The sequence below is a fragment of the Eumetopias jubatus genome, unplaced genomic scaffold (assembly GCF_037043125.1).
Source record: "Eumetopias jubatus isolate StellerSeaLion01/CBP00866 unplaced genomic scaffold, mEumJub1_p1.0 scaffold_7, whole genome shotgun sequence".
Classification (NCBI taxonomy): Eukaryota; Metazoa; Chordata; class Mammalia; order Carnivora; family Otariidae; genus Eumetopias; species Eumetopias jubatus.
In genome coordinates this window covers 10,788,889-10,808,667 of record NW_028274813.1, presented here as the reverse complement: position 1 = coordinate 10,808,667, position 19,779 = coordinate 10,788,889, and the positions used below count along the sequence as shown (strand labels likewise).

The following is a 19,779-nucleotide window of genomic DNA, read 5'->3' as shown; positions in this document are numbered from 1 at the left end:
CTCCTTCACAGCACTCAGGTTTTAAAAGCACCTTATTCATTTGTGCAACAGCTTTTTTTTTTTTTTAAAGATTTATTTATTTATTTGAGAGAGAGAAAGAGCATGAGTTGGGGAGGGGGGAGTGAGGCAGAGAAGCAGACTCCCCGCTTGGCTGGGAGTGGGATGCAGGGCTTGATCCCAAGACCCCAGGATCAGGGCCTGAGCCGAAGGGAGACGCCTACCGGATGGAGGCACCCAGGCGCGCGCGCGTGTGCGTGTGTGTGTGCGTGTGCGTGTACTTAATCCGCTTACACCACTAGTGAGGGGCTGAGGGCTCATCTTGCGTATCTCTACATCCCTGGCACCTAGTCTAGTCCGCAGCACACAGTAGGTGCTCCATACCTATTTGTGGACCAGGCCGAGGAGCACCAGAGCCCAGCGACAATGTGTGTGCTCGGGCACCCTCGGGTGCACACACACCGGAGCTCACTCCCAGGGAGCAGCACGCTTGCTCACCGCCCGCAATCAGTGGTCTGTGGGATTGGCCACACCGCTCTGTAGCCTCTTATCGTCTGTCCACCAATACCTTGTCAGTCAGAACAAGACGGCCGTCAAGTGGCTTAATGGCAAATCGACGGCAGAAGGTGAAGGCTCCGTGGCACGGATGGCCGGAGGAGGAGGAAAGGTGCTCTTCGGACGCCTGGGGTGCAGGGGTGACTCGAGGCGGGGGGGCCTGGAGGGGATGGGTGTCACCTGTTCTCTGCATGAATGGGGGAAGCTGACAGAAGTTGCAAACGCCCCCCTAGGACGGTGGGCTCAGCCCGGAGAGTCCATGAGCCTGTGAACTTCCTCCTGCTGGCCTGGCCCTCCTACCCGCGCCCTGGCACTTTGTCTCGGTGACTCACACCCATCATTGCTTGGTTGAGGTCCCCATCCTGTCCCAGACCAATAGCTTCTTTCCTTGTGTCTGCTTTACATTATTTCCACTTGGTAGTCCCTCCAGATACTCCTCTCCCGAGGGCGGTCTGATCAACACTGTCTCCTCCCCCCACCCCCCAACTAGGTGTGTGCCTCGAGGGCAGGGACTGTGCCCGAAGCACCCAGGACGGGAGCCCCTGTGCCAAGCACAGCTCCGCCGCCTGGCCTAGACCTTGGCAAGCATCTCCGTCAGCATTTATACCTCTGAGCAGTGAAATGTCCTAGTGGCAGCCCTCTAGCCACCTAGGGATGGAAACCAAGGCTCAGGAGCTAGACAGAGACTTAGAGGACCCTCGTTTTACAGGTAAGGAAATAGGCCCAGGGAGGGCAGCGACACCCACTGAGCTGGCGGCTGGCTGGGAACAGAGCTCAGAGGTCTGGACTCCCAGTCCTGGGTGCCTTTAACAACTCCGGGCTGTCTGATGCCATATGCATACCAGGCCTGGGGGCGGGGAGGAGGCCTGGCTGGAGGCACAAGGGTACAGAGCACCCAAGGGCTCTTTGGCTCCATCACTCTGTAGCTGTGAATAAAGAAGCTGCTTGGGGTGCCTGAGGGGTTCAATCGGTTGAGTGTTGGACTCTTGGTTTCGGCTTAGGTCGTGATCTCAGGGTCTTGGGATCGAGCCCTGCATCGGGCTCCGTGCTCAGCTTGGAGTCTGCTTGGGACTCTCTCTCGCTCTGCTCCATGCCCCCCCACCCCTCTCTCTCTCTCTCTCAAATAAATAAATCTTAAAAAAAAAAAAAGAAGAAAAAGCTGCTCACAGCAAGTTCATGGTAAGGAGGCCACTGAAATGTAAGCTGTGTGGGCTCCCATGGCTGGGGACCCTGCAGAGTTTGGGGTCATTGGCAGGGGACCTGGGAGCCACTCTATGAGCTAGTCCCGCTGTGAGAAGCTCCCCCTTCTGAGCCCCTTGGTCTGATTAACACCCTTCCCCTTCCAAGAAACCTCTCAGGGCCCTGGGTCTGGGGGAGGTGCCCCTCCTTGGGCTCCCCGCCTTGGAGCCCCCCCATCCCCGAGCACCATGTCACCCAGTTCAGAGTTGGGACTCCGGGTGCATTTGTTGACTCACCGACGCAGTTTGATTCACTAAGTCTGTGAGTAGGAAGTGCTGATTCGACCCCACCTCCCACCAAGGTCATGCCCAGTGAGGGCACTGTGGGGTGCTGCTTCTGCACCTGCTCCTGTCTCCTCCCATTCCTGCAGAGGCCTGTGGAGCCTGCGGCCTGCACCCCAGATGCCAAACCAAGCTGGCGTCTCCAGAACCACCTTGCTACCCCAGCTGATTCTAGAACCATCTTCCCAGCAATCTGGCTCCCCAAGGCTACGTTGGGACCATTCACAAAGATCTCTCGGAAATCCTCCCCCAGGACATCAGGCTGTGAGAGTTAAAAAAAGATCCGGGTTTATCACTGAATTTTCCTCTTAATGGTTTTACAGTGACATGAAATGCTTTTGTTTCCTGAGAGAAGAGGCATGTTTCAAATGAATTATTAACCAAAAAGAATTGGCCGTGAGCAAGAAATCCTCCATTGACTCTGGAGAGAAATGCACACAGATAGCTGGCTGGCGCAATGCTATCTCTTACAGCCCCCAGCAGAGGTTAGCCCGGGCAGCAGTAGGGGCCATCTGCTCTCCCACACAGCTACAACTCGGGCTGCCTCCTTCTCCCTCCCCCAAGGGGTTAAGCTTCTCCCACACAGGTCTCCTTCCAGGCCAGTTCTGGGAGTGCTGGCCTCTATTTCTGCCTCTACTTGACCCCAAAGAGAGCCCCCTCCGGTCACTGACTATTTGTCTTTGCGGGCTGGGGTACCCTTTCTGTATCTGTGCTGCCGAAGCGAACACTGGGATACCCTTGCTGGATGATGAGGTCTGGAGGAGCAGAGGGCTGGGTCTTCTTCCCATGTCCCAGGGCTTTCGAAGAGGAGGATGCGGATCAGAGCAGGGACTGTGCTGGTCTCTGTTTCTGCCCCCACGCATCCAATCCATCCTCTCCCTGCCCTGTGCCTTGGGAGGCTGACGCCTACCACTGCATGTCCTGGGAGTCCCTGTTCCTTGGGTTTGGCCAGTGAGAGGCACCCTCAGGAGATGAGGGAGGGTGGAGAGAGGTTGGGGTGTATCTCCCCTACCTTTCCTGTTCTGGGGCTCATCTCCATCTGTTCCAACCACAGCTCCTGCTAAGCGGCCCCTCCTGAGTCTCGGGCTTTCTAGGTTCTCTAGTTCCTATGGCACCGTTTCGTCCCCTTGTCTTGGTCCTAGGGGCGCTGACGCCCCCTCACCGCTACGGTCCTGGAGTGCTTCATCAGCCCCATTTACTCCCAGGACCCGCCCGAACTCCTGGAGGAAGCCCCGCCCACACCCTGGAGGAAGCCCCGCCCACATCCTTGGGAGGAAAGCCCCGCCCATACCCTGGAAAGGAGCCCCGCCCACACCCCTGGAAGGGATCAACGGAGCCATGTGGCCTGAGTTTGGTGTCCTTCCAGGCCACTGACAGATCCAGGAACCAAGAGCTCAGAGCCTGTGTAAGGGGACAGAGGGCAGACAGGAAGCCCCTCAGGCTGCTCTGAGGGGAGGGGATGGGGCACCCCCACACGCCTTCCTGGCAGACCCCCAGCTCCTCTGGAGCAAAGCCCTGCACGCCACAGCTGGCCACACCGCCAGTCAGCTATTAATGTGAGTTAGTTCTCCTCGTGCCCTCCTGACGTTGGAGCAGACAGCACGTCTCTCCCGAAGTTTGCGGCAGAGAGGGAAGGCAGAGGTGACCTGAGAATGCTGCCTCTCTCTTTAAGGGGTGGGGCGTCCTTGAGGGGACAGTGGCCCCTCTCTGGTGGGTCTTGCGTGCTCTTCCTGGCAAACCTCCCGTAGCTCCCTGTGCCTCCCGAGCCCCAGCAAGCCGCTCAGCCCGGTGGGCCAAGCACCTCCCCGTCAGGCACGCGGCTCCCTCCAGCCTCATCTCCCACCGTCCAGGAGCTTCCTGGTGTCCTGGTGCTTTCACTCACACAGGTGCCTTTGTCTGGAAAGCCTCCCTGCTCTGCTTCTCAAAATCCTCCTCCCGCTGCAGCAGGCTTTCAGCTCGGATGCTGTATCATCCCGATCAGAGTTAGCCATGACTCCTCTGGGCAGCGCCACAGGCTGCCAGCAAGCCTCCCATAGCCTCATCGCCACCTGCCTTGTAACATGGTCATGGTCATGCGCGTATCTGCCGCCCACCGCCCTTCCGTCGGGTAAGCAGCCCACAGGCATGGCCCGGATCTTACCTGTCTCTGTCCCCACAGAGCCAGGCACACAGTAGGCCACTCGGGAATCTGGTTGGCTGTGTCCCCCGGGGGTCTCCCAACGTATCCACTTTGGTCTCCAAGGCCAGGCCTCCCCCTGAATTGCAGGGTCTGGGAGCCTTGGAGCCTTTCTGTCCATCTGTCCTCCCTTCCTCAAAGTAGCACAGCGACACCCCAGGTGCCCAGGCACCCTTGAGGAAGGGCAGACAGGAATAATGAGGTCCGCTCTTTGCTTAATACTAATGATACCGGCCGCAGTCTGGGGCTGGGCTTTGGAGTCACGTTCAGATTCCGGTCCATTGCTCCCTGGTTGTGCCATTCTGGGCAGTTCCCTTTATCCCTTTGCACCTGGTTCCTCATCTGTAAAATGCCGTGGATTGGAAAAAGATGTGACGAAGGCGAACTGAGGGAATGTTAGGGGGGCCAGGAGCCCCACACACACGCTTGTTGAAGAGACGCTGGGCTACAGCCCCTCCCTTGCGACTTGTCATTGTTTGTGGACGTTATCTGATAGCATGAGGGCCGGGGGCTTCTAGAAGGGGCTCTTGGCCGAGAGGCAGATCCCCAGGGTTTGGCCGATGTCCGGGGAGCTGCTGTACCTGGGCCCTGTCCTCCTTGTGTCCTGCCAGGATGCTCCTGCTCGCTCTGGCCCGTCGCCCTCCGCGCCTGAACATGCACTCGTTGTCAGACTTTTAACTTGATATTTTACTCTTTCTGCTTTTGAATTATTCAAATGAAATCACATAGAACAACGGATTGAAAGGCTAAAGTGAAATAGTTTAGGTGTTCCGACTGTTCTTAATAGAGACCCCCTGACTTTGGGCCTTCGGGAATTTTCAAAACCTTTATTAGAAATATATGAACAATGCCTAGCACCCTCGGGTGTTTTGCAACATTTTTGTTTGTCTTTTGACTCTCTCCTCCCCCAAGGTCCCAGGAAGTTGGGGTAGATGGGGAACATTTTTTGGAGGCTGGGAAGTCTGGAGGTCAGGGGGCCAAAGGGGGGAGCTGCTGTGCTGTAATTCTGGGGTGTGGGGAGGGGCATCCACCACATGGCCTATTCTACCAGACTTAGGGGCCCCGGACACAGCTTAAACCTCAGACCCCAATGACAGCCACACTCGGCTGCAGACCCCAGCTCCACAAGGCAGGTGGTGACGGGTGATCATTTTTGAAAGGCAGGGTGAGTTGGTAGTTACAGAAAGGACAGAGAGTGTTTGTGAAAGCGAGTCTGCTGTTTGGATCATTTACGACTCCGCTGGAGCACCCCTGTTCATCCTCCAGAACCCAGCTGAAGTCATGTTCACTGAAAATCTTCTCTGAGGCATCTCAACCTCTCTCTTCCACCCAGAGAAGCCTGGCTCTCTGTGTCACCCTTCCTCCTCTATCTGCGGCACTGGAACAACGGACCCCTGAGCAGTACTCTGCAAGCACCTATTGTATGCCAGGCACTGCGGAGTATACATGTTGCGCATACTGTTGACAGAAGCATCTCACCACGCCTCCTGACAGTATACAGCTGTCATTCTTTCCCCCCATTTACAAGTAGGGAAACCGAGGGTCAAAGGGGTTCAAGTGATTTCTTCCTGGTCCCACAGTTTGAACTGGTATCTGAATTTAGATCTGGTTCCAAAACCCAGTTCCTACACCAAACCAACATGGCGCCTCCATCCCCCACCCTGCAAGGATTATTTCCATACTCTTAAGTCCTAGGCGCCTTGACTGAGCTCCCCAAGGCAGGGCCTGTTACTTCCAGGGGGGGGGGATCACTATATGTATACATGTGTGTATATATATATATATGGGCATTCACTATACATTCTTTCTGCTCATTAAATGCTTAACAATTTTTATGGCTTAAAGAAACATGATAGGGGTGGGCGGAGCAGCTGCCAGCCCAGGCGGAGCCCCCTCGGGGCTCAGAGCCCCGTGAGCACTCACCTTTTGATGGCTTTGTAGCAAATGATGACAAGCACAGTGAGAAACACCAGGGAGGCACAACATACCGCAATGATGATCACCAGCCCCGACCGCCAGCTTTCCTCAGCAGGGCACGAGGTAGAGTTGGGGGCTGAAAGACATAGTGACAGGCTGAGTCTCCGCCAGATGAGCAGGTGCCGGCCACGTCAGAGGTGGACTGTTGTGGGTGACACCAAGGGCGGCCTCACCATCATCAGTCCCCCGCCCTCCAGGATGAAGGCTCTCTGACCTGCCCTGCTGTACCCACTCCCACCCCAGAGGCAGGTGACATCATGGCTGGCCCCCAGCCAGACACGTGCTCCAAGCAGGGGTTAAGCGCCGAGGCCCGGGCCATCCATCCTCCCTTGGCATGAGCTAACTGACAGCAGGGTCAGGTTTAATTTCCCATGAAAAATAACAGAACATCTCATTCTCTCAGTTGAGGCATTAAATCCGCTTCCTCCGAGGGTGGGGGTGGGGAGCAGGGCTCACAGGGCTCACACTGCGGGAGGAAGAAGAGAAAGGGAGGCCCATCAATGTCAGTGTGGTAAGCTGATTTCTTCTAAGAGGCAGGCTCTCTCCCTTCTTGGATTTGGCCCAGGCGGTGAGTACCTACAGCCGCCTCAATTTGCACGGGTGGCCAAAATCTGGAAAAGTGTCACTGACAAAGCATCTGACCCTGGGTGCCGTGGGGCCCCTTGGTCATTACTCAGTCCATGGAGTCTCTGAGGGACCTTGTCCTCCCCCTTGGCACCAGTTATGTGGGGCTGATAACGAAGCACAGGGGTAGCTGAGGCTCACAACAAAGCTGGTTCGCTCTCCTGAGAAAAGCAGAGACATCACACAGCCTCATCCCAGAGGCTCTGAAATGTCCAGACACAACTGGAAAGAAGTGCCCTGAGTTGCAAAAGAAATGGGAGAGGGAGAGAGGGGCGAAGGAAAGAGAGAAAGAGGCAGGGAGGGAAAGAGAGAGGGGGCTGGTGAGGGAGTGAGGGACAGACAGATGGACAGATAGACACTACTAGCTTTGGGCAGGTCTTCAAGACCTGTGACTCTGTGTAGAGGAATCAAAACTAGGCTCTAGGCTCTGAGTCCAGTGAATAATAGACACCTTCAGGGACTCCACAGCACATGGGCAATAAGGGACTGGTTTCCCAAGGATACTGTGGATGGCTTCATCTCCATCATCATTCTTACTATGGACGTTGTTGTTGTCCTAATCATCAAGGTGTAAATCCCATATGGTGACTCTTACCCACTGGAAGTGTGTGGTCTGATCGGCTTTGACAAATACGTTCACCTGCCTAAGCCACAACACTGTCATGACATAGAATATTTCCATCACCCCAGAAAGTTTCCCTGGGCCTCCTTCTAGTCAATCCCTGCCCCGCAGGCCACCACTATTTTGCTTTTTAAAATCATTGATGAGATTTGCTTGTTCTTGAAAGTTCACAAATGTAATCATGCAGTGTGTGGTTTTTTGTTTTTGTTTTTTTGCTCCTTTTGTTTAGCAAAATGTTTTTGAGATTCATCCACGTTGCTGCAAATTTCAGCAGTTCCTTCTTTTTTACTGCTGAGGGTTATTCCATTCTATGAATAAACCACAATTCGTTTATCCGTTCACCTGTTGTGGACTCCTAGGCTGTTTCCAGGGTTTGACTTTTGTGGATAAAGTTACTAGAAGCATTTGCATGCGTGGTATAGATCTGTTTTCGTGTTTTTCTTGGCTAAATGTCTGGGAGTGGGCTTGCCGGGTCCTAGGGTGTGTGTGTGTGTGAGTAACTTTATAAGGACTGCCATGCTTGTTTTCCCAAGTGCTTTTTCTCTTGTATACGCCTGCTGGGAACAAGGAAAGAGAAACAAGCTGGGCAGAGGGGTTATAGGTTACCGACTTGTTACCGGATTGTGGCATTTTTGCAGCTGGGCAGGGAGACGCAGGAAGTCATGATGGGCTTTGCAAGGAGCAGGTGCTAAAGCCCTGTTAACAAATGCAAGGTCCCCAGATGTGGCGCTCAGATAACCACACAACCAAGCAGATTCAGAAATGGTCCCTGAGCGGGGCCGGGGACAAGGGTGTCACCGAGCCATGGGGCTGCTCTCAGCCAGGGCGAGATCAGGCCTTTAGAAACCCCAACGCTGAGAAGATATAGAATATGAAATTCAAAATAGGAATAAGCTCTAAAATAAGGGAAAGGAGATTCAAGAGGATTCTCTTTTTCCCCATGATGAATGTCTTCAGTATTTTTTTGGTGAAATATCAAACACAAACCTCTCTCTCCCCCCCGCCCCAGAGAAGCCTGGCTCCCTCCCCCCACCCAGTTCCTCATTTTGGGGTGTCCCTGGCTTAGCCGAGTCTTCCTGGAGTGACCCAGCACAGATGCAGGCCCCATCTTCCCTACAGTAGTCACTGCAGGACAGTCTGAAATGCAACCAGATACATGGGGTCCCAACCCCAAAGGGCTTGCCTCCATGTTTTCGCTGCAAAGGGAAGCAATTTTGGTTTCTGTCAATTCTACCTCAGGCTGTAAAATTTCTGGACCAAGTCCCAAGGGCCATGCCTGCAGCCCAAGGGGACCCTCACACCTGCCCTCCAACGGCGCACAGGTGGCTGGGGCTCACATCACCAGTGTGTATCCTCAGCTGGGGGCAGCCCCCTCCAGAGGGCACTTGGAAATATGGGGACAGGGGCTGTCTCTGATTGCCACAGTAAGTGAGCCCAGGAGCTCCCGAAAACAACAGTAACCTGGATATTCCTACAAGGTCGAACTGTCCCTCCAAAAATGCCACCAGGGCATTTGTTGAGAAATCCCATCAACTGGAAACAGAAGCGTTGTTCCTAAAACTCATCTGCAATTTGACACGCAATTTCAGAGCGTCTCTTGTGATGTTCTTTACATTCATTGGTAATGAGGTGGGGATTTCCTTCTTGCTCACTTTTTTGAGACACAACTCATACAGAAAGCAGGAAGTCTGGCTTGAGAGGGTCCTTCTGCTTCGGGCCCCCAATATTATTCAGCCGTGTACTGCTCAGCACACGCCTGTGAGGAAGCTACTCAAGGCAAGAAGCTGACACATAGGAAAAGAGGGAGGAATTTTGTGAATCTGGTCCAGGGCATAAATCTTGGATTTTGCCAAGAAAACAGCTCTTGCGTTCAAGGAATGCATCCTTATTTATCCTAGCTCCGGTCATTCTTTTTACATTAGGAAGGATCAGGGACTGTAGGAGCTGGAGGAAGGCTAAGAAGTATCATTTCAGAAAAAGGACAAACAGGGACGCTCGGGATCAAGAAGCATCTTTTGCAGGGGCTGGGGTTGGGGCACCGAGCTTTGGGCTGCAGGCCAGGTCTGCTCCTGCCTGAACTTCCTTCCTATTGGTGTGGCCAGTTCTCCTTTGCAGATATGATAAGCTTAGCACGTGAGCAGACTGATGGTGCATATTTGAGAAGGTAGCATCATGAAGGTGCTCATTCACTTGTTCGTTCGTTCCTTCATTCTTTCCTTCATCCACCAGCCATTTGCTGAGCACCTGCATCCCTGGCATCACGCTAGGAGTTGGGAGTGCAAAGATGGATTCGATAGAAACCGTGCCCTTTCCAGGTCTGGTACCAGCTGCCCACGGATCATTACCGGGCTGGCCAGAATCTGCTCGACTTGCTCAAGGTGCCAGCAGCCTCCAAGAGACCAGACATGCAGATTTGCTAATGTGCAAGAGGAAGGTCATTTGTGGCTGAGGGGAGGAGGCCATTTGGTGCTAAGGATCAAGGGCTAAGGCAACGCCCGTGAGAGGCAGGTGGTCAGACGGGGAAGACCGAGGCAAGCAGGGTGTGAAGTCCCAGACAGGAGCCTGCTGGAGCTCCGCCTCCTCTGGCACTCCCCCCCCACCAGCGCCCCCCCCCCCCCCCGCTCAGGGCCAAGATTCTGCAAACACCGACAGATAGGCAGGAGCTGTCCTGACCTCTCAGGGGTAGAAACACCCTCTCTCCTGTGACTCAACAAGGCTCTGTCTGCTGTATTCATTTAAACTCTCCTGACGTCCATAAAGATGATAAAAGTGACAACCAGAGAACGTGATGTGGAACCACCCAGGTTCGGTTTTGCTTTATCAAAGGAGCTGCTTTCTTCCCAGTCAAGAAATGCATCATTTAAACTTCTATTTGGGGGGCCCCGGGTGGCTCAATTGGTTGGGCGTCCAACTCTTGGTTTCGGCTCAGGTCATGATCTCAGGGTCGTGGGGTGGAGCCCCAGTCAGGCTGCCCACTCAGCACGTAGTCTGCTTAAGACTCTCTCTTCCTCCGCCCCTCCTCCCGCTCACGCTCTCTCTTTAAAATAAATAAATCTTTAAACAAACAAACAAACAAACAAAACCCTTAGATTCAGGACTTCTGCTTCCAGCTAAGATGTAGTAACAGGGCCAGATTTGCTGTCCTCCACACACCTGAAACATCCACAAAATATACCAAACACATACAACAATGGTTTTCAAAATAGCGGACCTCAAGGCCACAGAAGGCGGGGATCTCTGAAGAACAAGAAACGAAGGAGGAGAGCCCTGACTGCCCCAGCTTACTGCCCGAGAGTTTGCAAAGAAGGGTCCCAGGAGGGAGAAGCCAGCAGGGCCCAGCCAACTGGGTGAAGTTGGGGAGATGGAGCCGAGAGTCCAGGGAGTGAGCAAGCCAGATGAGGTCCCTCCCAAGGCGGGAAAACCAACAGCATATCAGGAGATCCACCAAGGAATGTGTAATTACGCAACTGGCAAATGCTAGAAAAGAGATGAAAAAGAGGTCAAGATGCTCCCACATCTTGTGGAAGTGTCTGGAAAAGGAGCAGCTATGAACAGGGGAGCTGTGAATGTGCCCATGTGAACCGTATCAAGGAGCCTGAGCAGACCCACGGGATTCCTGTGGGCTGGCGGTCCGGTGCCCCAGGGAGCTGTGTGACGTCAGGCAGGCCACCCTCCGCTCCCTGCTCCTGGCAGCCCCGCTCGTGGCCCATCAGAGGGTCACAGCCACGCAGTGCAGGCGTGTGGGGGGCCCCCTGTGCGGCGCCCAGCTTCCTTCCAGGGGCTGATGCCCATGAAGGTGCTTCCCGACCAGAGGAGCTATTCAGCCTTGCCTGTGGGAAACCGGTCAGAAGCTGGCCCGGGCCTGGTGACATTGCCAGGTTCGCGCCACGGTTGTGTGTGCGGTACTGCCCCAGGGGGTCTCACAGCCCCGCTCCCAGGGACGCCTCCTGGCACAGCTGGCCCTTTGGGTGTGGGGCGTCCCTTTCCGTACCACGTCCTCCCCTCCACAGGAAGGGTCCCGAGGACACCATCCGGCCGTCTGGGAAGAGCGCGCCCCAGGTTGCTAAAGCTCTGAAGAATGTTTTCGAGCCGTTCACCCTCGGCCCCTGCCTCAGCCTGCTCACCTCAAGCACCGCTAGTCCACGGGGCTCCTGAGGATGGCGAGGTCCAGGAGCTTTGCTAAAACATCTGTGTGGCGACAGAACCTGTTTCATAGGCCCTTTGGTCAAAGACGGGGGGCTGGGGCTCAGAGGAGGGGGGAGTGGAGGAGCAGATTGTGTCCCCCCACCCCCCCGTCTCAGCCCTGCCCCTGGGACCCAGAAGGACACAAGCTCTCAGAAGTTCCTTCACGGTTGATGGCCCTTTCCCTGTCTCTGCCTCGATGTCCCCAGCCCCACTGCGGAAGGAGGGGGTGTGGGGCAGCCTCCTCCCCCGCCCCCACACAGAGCCCATTGTTTCCGGAACACAAGGGGCCGACTCAGCCCACTGCCATCCATTCATGGGCACAGGGCGTCCGCGGGGAGGCCTGTGCCAGGGGCGTCTGCCCTTCCCTGTGGGTCTGCTTGGGGGTGGGGCCGCTCACTCATCTCCCACCCCGAAGGGTGTGTGGCCCGACTTTACAACCACAAATATGAGATCAGACCCTGGCACTCTATGCAAACCTCTGAAATAAGCCCCCATTTCTAGAGAGAAAAGTCTCCTTTGGTGCTGCGCCCGATGAAAACAGTGAGCACGTGCATTTCAGCCGGAGGGGGTGGCTTCCAACCCTTCTCCGCTGACGGGAATCTGGCTCAGGCTTTGGGTACAGGACAGAATCCCCCTCTGTGATAAGTCTTCCCAATTCCGCCCCCCACCGGGGGCCAGGGGTTCCTCTCTGTCCCCCCACCCTCCGCAGGGCTCAGGCTTTGGGGAGGCGCATCCAGCCCAGGAGGTGGGTTTTCAGTGGTGTTCAGCCAGGCCTGGTTGGTCCAATCCTTCTGCCCCTAATTCATTCTCAGGTGGGCACATCATGTAGACCTGGCCAATGACACATGAGGGAAAGACTCCTGGGAGCTTCCAGAACTGTCTCCTTGCTGGTAAGAGAGAAGCAGGGAAATAGGAAGGCTCTTTTCCTCATGGACACTGCCATGTCCTTTTCTCACCCCTCGACAGAGCAGCTTTGGGGGGCTGAGGGTGCTGGGGTGCAGAGTGGGTGGGTTGCAGTGTGGACGAGGGCAGCCATGGTGGCTTCAAGGGGCAACATGTGAGCAAAGACTGGGATCTGATAAGGGGGTTCATCACGCAGGTGCCTGAAAGAAGAACTAAAGCCAAGGCCCTGAGGTCAGTGGGGATGTGGCATGTCTGGGGAGCAGCTAGGAGGCCCGTGTGACTGGGATGAAGCAGGCAAGGGAAGACAGAGGGGCTGAGAAAGCTTTGGGCTTTTATACTGAGAAATGCGGTGCTGTTGGTGGGTCTGGAGAGGGAGTGGTCAGGTCCAACTTCACACTGGCTCAATCGCTCTATGTTCAGAGTAGACTCGTGTGTGTGTGTGTGTGTGAGGGTGGGGGAGTACAGGAAGCTGGGGGGTCATTGCCAATAGCCCAAGACAGACAGCATGGTGGCTCCGATAGGGCTCAGCAGTGGAGGTGGGGGGAAAAGGGTGGATTCAGGATACATCTGGAAGGTCAAGTTCATGGAAGTGTGGATGTGTGTGCCTGAGAGTCAGAGAAGAGTTACAGGTGACTCTGAGCAAGTGGAAGGAGGGAGCTGCCATCAACGACGGGGAAGGCCGGGGCTGGGCAGGCTTGCTGGGCGCGCAGGTGGGGAACCAAGTCTGGCAATCCCATCACACCCCACGAGAGATGGCGAGCAAGCAGCTGGATCTAGATGCTGAATTCAGAAGCAAGCGCTCAGCTGGAGCGATCAGCACCCAGGCCCGAGATCATCAAGTGCGGGAGCGCAGACAGAGCAGAGAAGAGCGTCAGGCCTGAGCCCTGAGAGGCCTCCATGTGAAGAGACCAAGGCGAGAGGAGGCCAGGAGGAGAGGCCAGTGAAGGCAGAGTGGGGGCCGGGCCATGTGGAGTCCTGTGGCCAAGTCAGGGAAGGACACGGAAGAGGAGGCCAGTCACCGTGACCAGAGCGGGGATGGTTTTGGGGGAGTGGAGGAGGAAACCTGATTGGGGCCATTTAAGAGAGAATGTGGGGAGAGGAGACAGAAATAGCAAGAACGCACAGCTCGGTGGTGCAGTTTTGTTGCAAAGGGGAGCAGGAACAGAGAGCCATAGCTGGGGGCAGGGGGAATATGGTGGCTGGGGAAAGGTTGTAAGATGGGAGATGGAGTATGTGTGTGTGCGCGCACATGGGTGCGTGCTGGGTGTGACCAAGGAGAGGGGATGGGCCCCCGTGCACAGGTGGGTACTCCCACCCCGATATGTAGGAAAGGTGACAGGTGGGGTCGGTGGCTGCTTCCTTCCTTCCAATGGTTTCAGTTGTCTCAGCGAAGTGGGAAGCGAGGTCAGCAGCTGAGTGAGGATGGGGGAGGTGTCAGACGTCCGGTGGGGCAGGAAACCCAAAGTGGGTCCGGTCCAGGGCTGGCAGTTTCACCCCACGTGCCTTCACCCCATGCCCAGGACGGCGGGGGGCAGACAGGTTTTCCCCACGGTGTCGGAAGGGAGCGCGCAGCCAGGGGGCTGAGGGTGAACCCGGAGCGGGGGGGGGGGGTGAATGCAGTGCTGGACCAGGAGGGGGAAATGGTTCGTGAAGGTGCCGGACTTCACTGGGGCAGGTGGTGGAGCTGGGATCTGAACTCAGACGTCTGGCTCCAGGGCCAAGCTGCAGCCGTCACCCAGATAGAAAGCAGCAAGCAAATCCAGACAACTACAATCCGGCAACGACAAAGTGCCGAAAGATACACTTTGGACAAAATGAGACACGGTCGCATGGAGGGATCGAGGCCGTTTGTGGAAAGGGGACATCGGTGTCACCCTGAGCATCAGGGAAGCCTCTTTGAGGAGGTGATATTTAGGTTGAGCCCTACAGGGTGGGGGAGAGGGGCAGCCCTATGGAAAGGTCCCATGTGGGTTGGTTTAGGTCAGCAGAGGAAGGAGCAGGGGGCACGGGAGGGTGGCACCCAAGCCTCTCTGCTCCCCCCGCCCCCGGTTGGTGTTTGGGACCTCCCTGCTGAAGCCCTGGTGAGGGGCTCCATGCCCTTCCATCTGTGAATCCCAGCCTGTTGCCCGAGCTCCCCACGGGACACTCACTTCTCTGATTTATTTATTCCTGCCTGGCATCCTGGGCACGGTGCCCAGCGTGGTGGCAGTGTGGCTGCTTATCATCAAGGACGCTGTTCTCAGGCCTGGCTCCTGAGGGGGGCATTAAAAAAAAAAAACTCTAATACATTATTAATAATTGTCTCCATCATTCCCGTGCCTAATTAGGAAAGGAAAATTATGAATTGGGTTTCAGTCTCCATGGTGGGGGCAGTCCCGGCTTTTCCTGATGCAAGGGAAAGATCTGGGCGGAGACCCGAGCAGGAGGAGGGAACCGCAGGCCGTTGCCTGGTGCAATTAATTATGCTTCTGGTGGCGACTGTAGAACACGCCTCCCCTTGTTCCTCACCCAAACAGCCCTCTTTGTGAGGCTCCATAAGGCTAGGACTTGTTACTCAACAGCATTCCTCCCTCTCCGTAGCTGCAATCCATCCTTTCTCTGTTCCCTGCCCTGGGGACCCTCCCCAGATCCCCCGAGCCTTCTGTGCCCATCCAGGGCTCCAGATGCCCTGCTGCCCAGAAGGTCCACACTTGCCAGCTTCAGCACAGTGCACAAGTGACGGGAAAGCCCTGGGTGACCACTTGAGCCCACCCTCATGGCCCAGAGTCCTCCTCGTTTGTGTGCTAAGCCATTCACTCACCCATATCTGTTAAGAGCCTACTCTGTGCCGCGCGTGCCCTGCGCTAGGTCCCGGGGATAGGAGGGTCAGCAAAACAGACAGGGACCCTGCCCTCATGATGCTTACAGTCCACTGGAGAATGGACACTAATTCAGCAATCACCAGACAAATGCCTACCGACTCCTGTCTCCCCAAGACACTTAGTTGCGCATGTGCCTTAGGTACCAACAGCAGGAAACCAAAAAGCAAAACACACTAATGCCCTGAACATGGGAGCCAACGTTGCTTGACTGAGGATAGTGAGCTTATCTTTGTTTGTGAGAGACTCATGACCTTGGGATGGGAAAATACTCCCAAGAGTATATATTAAATGCTCAGCAGAGCCCCGGTACCTAGTTGATACTGAATAGATGCTGAATTGCTTTCTTCCCTTCCAGCGGGCACTTAATACATGAGGGGGCCTCAAGAATGCCTAGTTAGGTAGAATCCGCTCTGTCCGAACAGTTGTAATCATGCTGAACAGGGATTCACGATCAACTTGGACCAATGGTCGACAAACTCTGATCCCTAGGCCAAATCTGGCCCGCCACCTGTTTTTGTGAATAAAGTTTTATTGGAACACCCATTTGTTCATATATGGTCATGCCCCCTACTGGCTGCATCTACCAGGCTGCGTAACTGCATCATAGACAGAATGGGCCCCGCAAAGCCTGAACTGTTTACTATCTGGCCTTGGACAGAAAGAGTTTGTCTTTACCACGAGAACGTGCTCAGTGGTTCTCCCAACAGCAGAGGCAATGCCATTTGGGCAGACCTAGGACTGACATCTCTAGGAACTGTCTACACTCTTTAACTGCCTGACAACGGAACAGGCTGGTTTCTAAGGCAGGTACAGCCCGCCACTTTGGTGCCAGTCTCCAAGGCTCTTTCTGGCTCCCAATCTGATGAGAAGCTTACCATCAGCTTAGCTGTGAGGTAGGACAGGCAGCTCCGTTCCATCCATTGTCTGGCAATTTTAAGCACACCGGAGAGCCACCAACCCCTCCTCTCTCCCCCTGATCCCTCCTGGTACATCCTGGGGTGTTTTTGTTTGTTTGGCACTCAGACTGCAGCTTCTGCCGCCACCCGACTCAGTCCTGGCTATGGAGGTGCGCCCTATAAGGGCCTGTGCCGGGGTGCAGGCGACATGCAGCTATAATGTCGACTTTCTCAGGCACCCGGAGCCCTTCTCTGCAAGATTGCCCTCCGGCTGCTGGAGTGGATACGCATGAGGCGGGGAGCCTGGAAACTGACTCCCCCACACCTCGGAGAGTCCATGACCAGTGACCGACAGGGGCCAGGTGGGACAGTCTAGCCCCCTGCTGCCAGCCGGGAGCAACGGTAGGACATAAGGAATCCTCCAGAGTCCCCCCACAGGATCGGGCTCAGGCCTCCTGGACTCTCACTTTTCTTCTTCCCTTCCCTGTCTCACCCTCCAGTCTCCCCTGGGCACACTTCCTTTAAGAATCCTTGTCTCTGACTCTGAGGACATGTTCCATGGCAGGAACCCCAGACATAGGTCGCCAAGGTGTGGAAAGTTCCTGGCCTGCCTTCTCAAGCATCAGATGGATGACATCACCTCCCAACAAGATTCATGTGAGCTTCTTATGTTCCAGATTCCTTCCCAGAATCACCCTTTGCTAGTTGTCTGGACAGAGTCTAAGTCCTGTTTCCAGGTCCCTGTTGGCTTAAGCTATGAATGGTTTTTGTCCAGGTTGTGAACACAAAGGGCTGGTGACACAGCTGAGAAAAATCAGTACCGCTTTGTTGCTCTTTGTGTTAAAAAAAAAAAAAAAAAAAAAAAAAAGAATGTCTGAAATGTCAGTGGCTTTGGGAAAAAAACCATAGTATTAAAGAGGAAAAAAAACACAAACCATGCTAATGGTCCATGGCTGCACTCTGATATAATATACATAGAACATGTGACTACTTAAATTTAAATTAATTAAAACAAAATTAATTAAAAATCCAATAGCCACACGTCGCTAATGGCTACCACATCAGACATCACAGACATAGATCATCTCCAGCACTGCAGGAAGTTTTCTTGGATGGCGCTGGTCCAGGGCCGTGAGAGGTGAGCTGCTCTTCTTCCCTCTCCAAAAAGGCAGCAAGAGTTGTTCCCTGCCCCTCTGAATGGCTGTTTCCAAAGCACCTTCTTCTTACATTCTTTTTTTTTTAAGATTTATTTATTTATTTGAGGGGGGAGGGGCGGAGGGAGAGGGACAGAGACTCTCAAGCAGACTCAGCACACAGGACTGAGGCAGACGACGCAGGGCTCGATCCCCTGACCCTGAGATCAGGACCTGAGCTGAAGCCACGAGTCGGACGCTTGACCGACTGCGCCACCCTGGGCCCCTCTTACATTCTTTTATTCTCATGTACCCCCCCCCCCCCCGCAGACACAGGCAAGCCGGGGGTTCTTAGTACCGTTTCATAGGTGAGGACATTGAGGATTCCTAAGGGCCAAAGAGGCAAAGCGGCAGAGCCGCTAAAAACTGACAGAGTCAGGGCTTCCAAAGCCGCTGCTGAGACGGTCCCCAAGTGTGTGGGGGCAGATTCTAAGGCCACGCTTGGCACGCACGCTCACTCGTTTAATGCCACAAGGCTTGGGGAGCAGACGGCCCCTTCTTGAGCAGATAACAAAGCAGAAGGCTGGGGCGGGCTGCGCCCCCGCTGATCAGTGATGTGGCCTTGCCGTGAAACGGGGCCAAGTCTGCGGCCAAGAGACCCCGGGGCTACACTCTCCGCGGACAACTTCTGGAACACTGGCCTGCTCAAGGGACGGCGCATGCTGAGACTGGGCAGAAGGTCCCGAACTTGGCCTCAAGCCCCTGCCTGGGAATTTCCTTCTCGAGCCACGCCACCTGGCTTCTGGCATTGTCTTGGAAACCCTCTGAACTTTTGCAGGCACTTCATCAATCTGGACCTCAGGTGGCCATCTGCCAAACCAAAGTGCCAACCTCGGCCGAGAGCAGCAGGGTCCCTCAGCCTCGGCACTACTGACACTCGGGGCTGGATCGTGCCCTCCATGGGCAGCCGCCCTGTGCACTGTGGGATGTTTGGCCGCATCCTTGGCTTCTCCCCACGAGCTGCCAGTAGTTCTCCTCTCCCAACTGTGATGCCCAAATGTTCCCCAGGGGAACACAATCTCCCGGTTGAAACCCGGCGGCCTGGAAGATCTCCAGGACGCTTCCCTGTCTCCTACACTCTCCTACACTCCTTCCCTGTCTCCTTCCACTGTCTCCTACACAGAGACGGATGCCTCCTGCAGGGGCCCGGCCAGCAGCACAGACCTGACTCAGCCTCCCAGAGTGCACCTCGCCAAGCCCGGCCAGCGATGCGAGGAGTTAAGCTGGACGGCCTTCCAGCTGGAGCCTACGATTCCGAGCCAGTTGCCTCCACGATGACCTCCCGCTACTCAGAGTCTCCACAGTGGAACTGCCTGGAACAGGGTCCAAAAAGAGTCGAATGCCTTATTTCCCAAGGCATCCATAATCCTCTCTGCCAAGACAGGAGACAATGTGCCTTTGCCACCCACAGGCCAGTTCATTCTACATCCGAGAACAAGGAGCCCATTTACTCTCCGGAGGGGCAGGGGGCAGGCCCCCAGCTCTTCCAGGAAATGGTGGCCTTTGACCTGGGTGGCTGGCAAGGGTGACACAGAACCTTGGGAGCTGGGAATAGGCGCAACTCAGTTGCCTTGTTTTCTCTGGTGGAAGAAGGGACCATACACGAGAGGATGATCCTCCCGGACCCACCTGGCTGAACCTCATCATCTCTCCCAGGGGGAAGGCCCACCCACAGGGCTCCTTCTCAAAGGCCACTGGAACCCACTCTTGCCAAACTGGAGGGATGGCCCTACCCTCTTTCCCCTTTTCCCTTGATAAATGGAAAGCACTTTGGAGCACGGCTTCTCTGACCCGTTCCACATCCGAGTGGAGGATGCCAAGCGCCATGATGCATTATACCCCACAATGCGAACCTGGAACATCCTTGCCATGGTAGAAAAGATGCGACCATCGCCACCTGCACGGTCAGGCCACTATCACCGCTGTTCATGCCAAACGCCAAACCTCTGGCCTGGGCCTGCCAGGCTACTTCTGAGCCCTGACTAGTGTTTGTTATTTGTCATCTCCTGGGAGACAAGCAATTGCTTAAGGTTTCAGAAAACCGTATGGAGGAATATCTTTATATTTTCAAATTATTTCAGGGAGCTTAATAAGAATGTAATGGTAATAACAGGAACCCTTCCCCTTGCTAAGCGTCCGTTCAGCCACTCTGCGTGCGTGCATACTACCTGATTTAAGTCTCCTGATCCATCAGGAGATGTGGGTGTCCCTGTCCCCATTTACAGAAGTGGGGACAGACTGTTAGGGAAAGTCAACAGAGAACCCAGCAT

General features: G+C 55.0%; 1 protein-coding gene across 1 annotated transcript in view; it reads right to left on the bottom strand.

Annotated features, from left to right (window-relative positions):
- PRIMA1 (proline rich membrane anchor 1) overlaps positions 1 to 19,779 on the bottom strand; it is a 56,015-nt gene that overhangs the window by 8,636 nt on the left and 27,600 nt on the right. Inside the window, exon 3 of the mRNA XM_028103174.2 lies at positions 6,172 to 6,301. Within this exon, the coding sequence (XP_027958975.1) occupies positions 6,172 to 6,301 (130 nt within the window). The remainder of the gene's footprint in view (positions 1 to 6,171; positions 6,302 to 19,779) is intronic.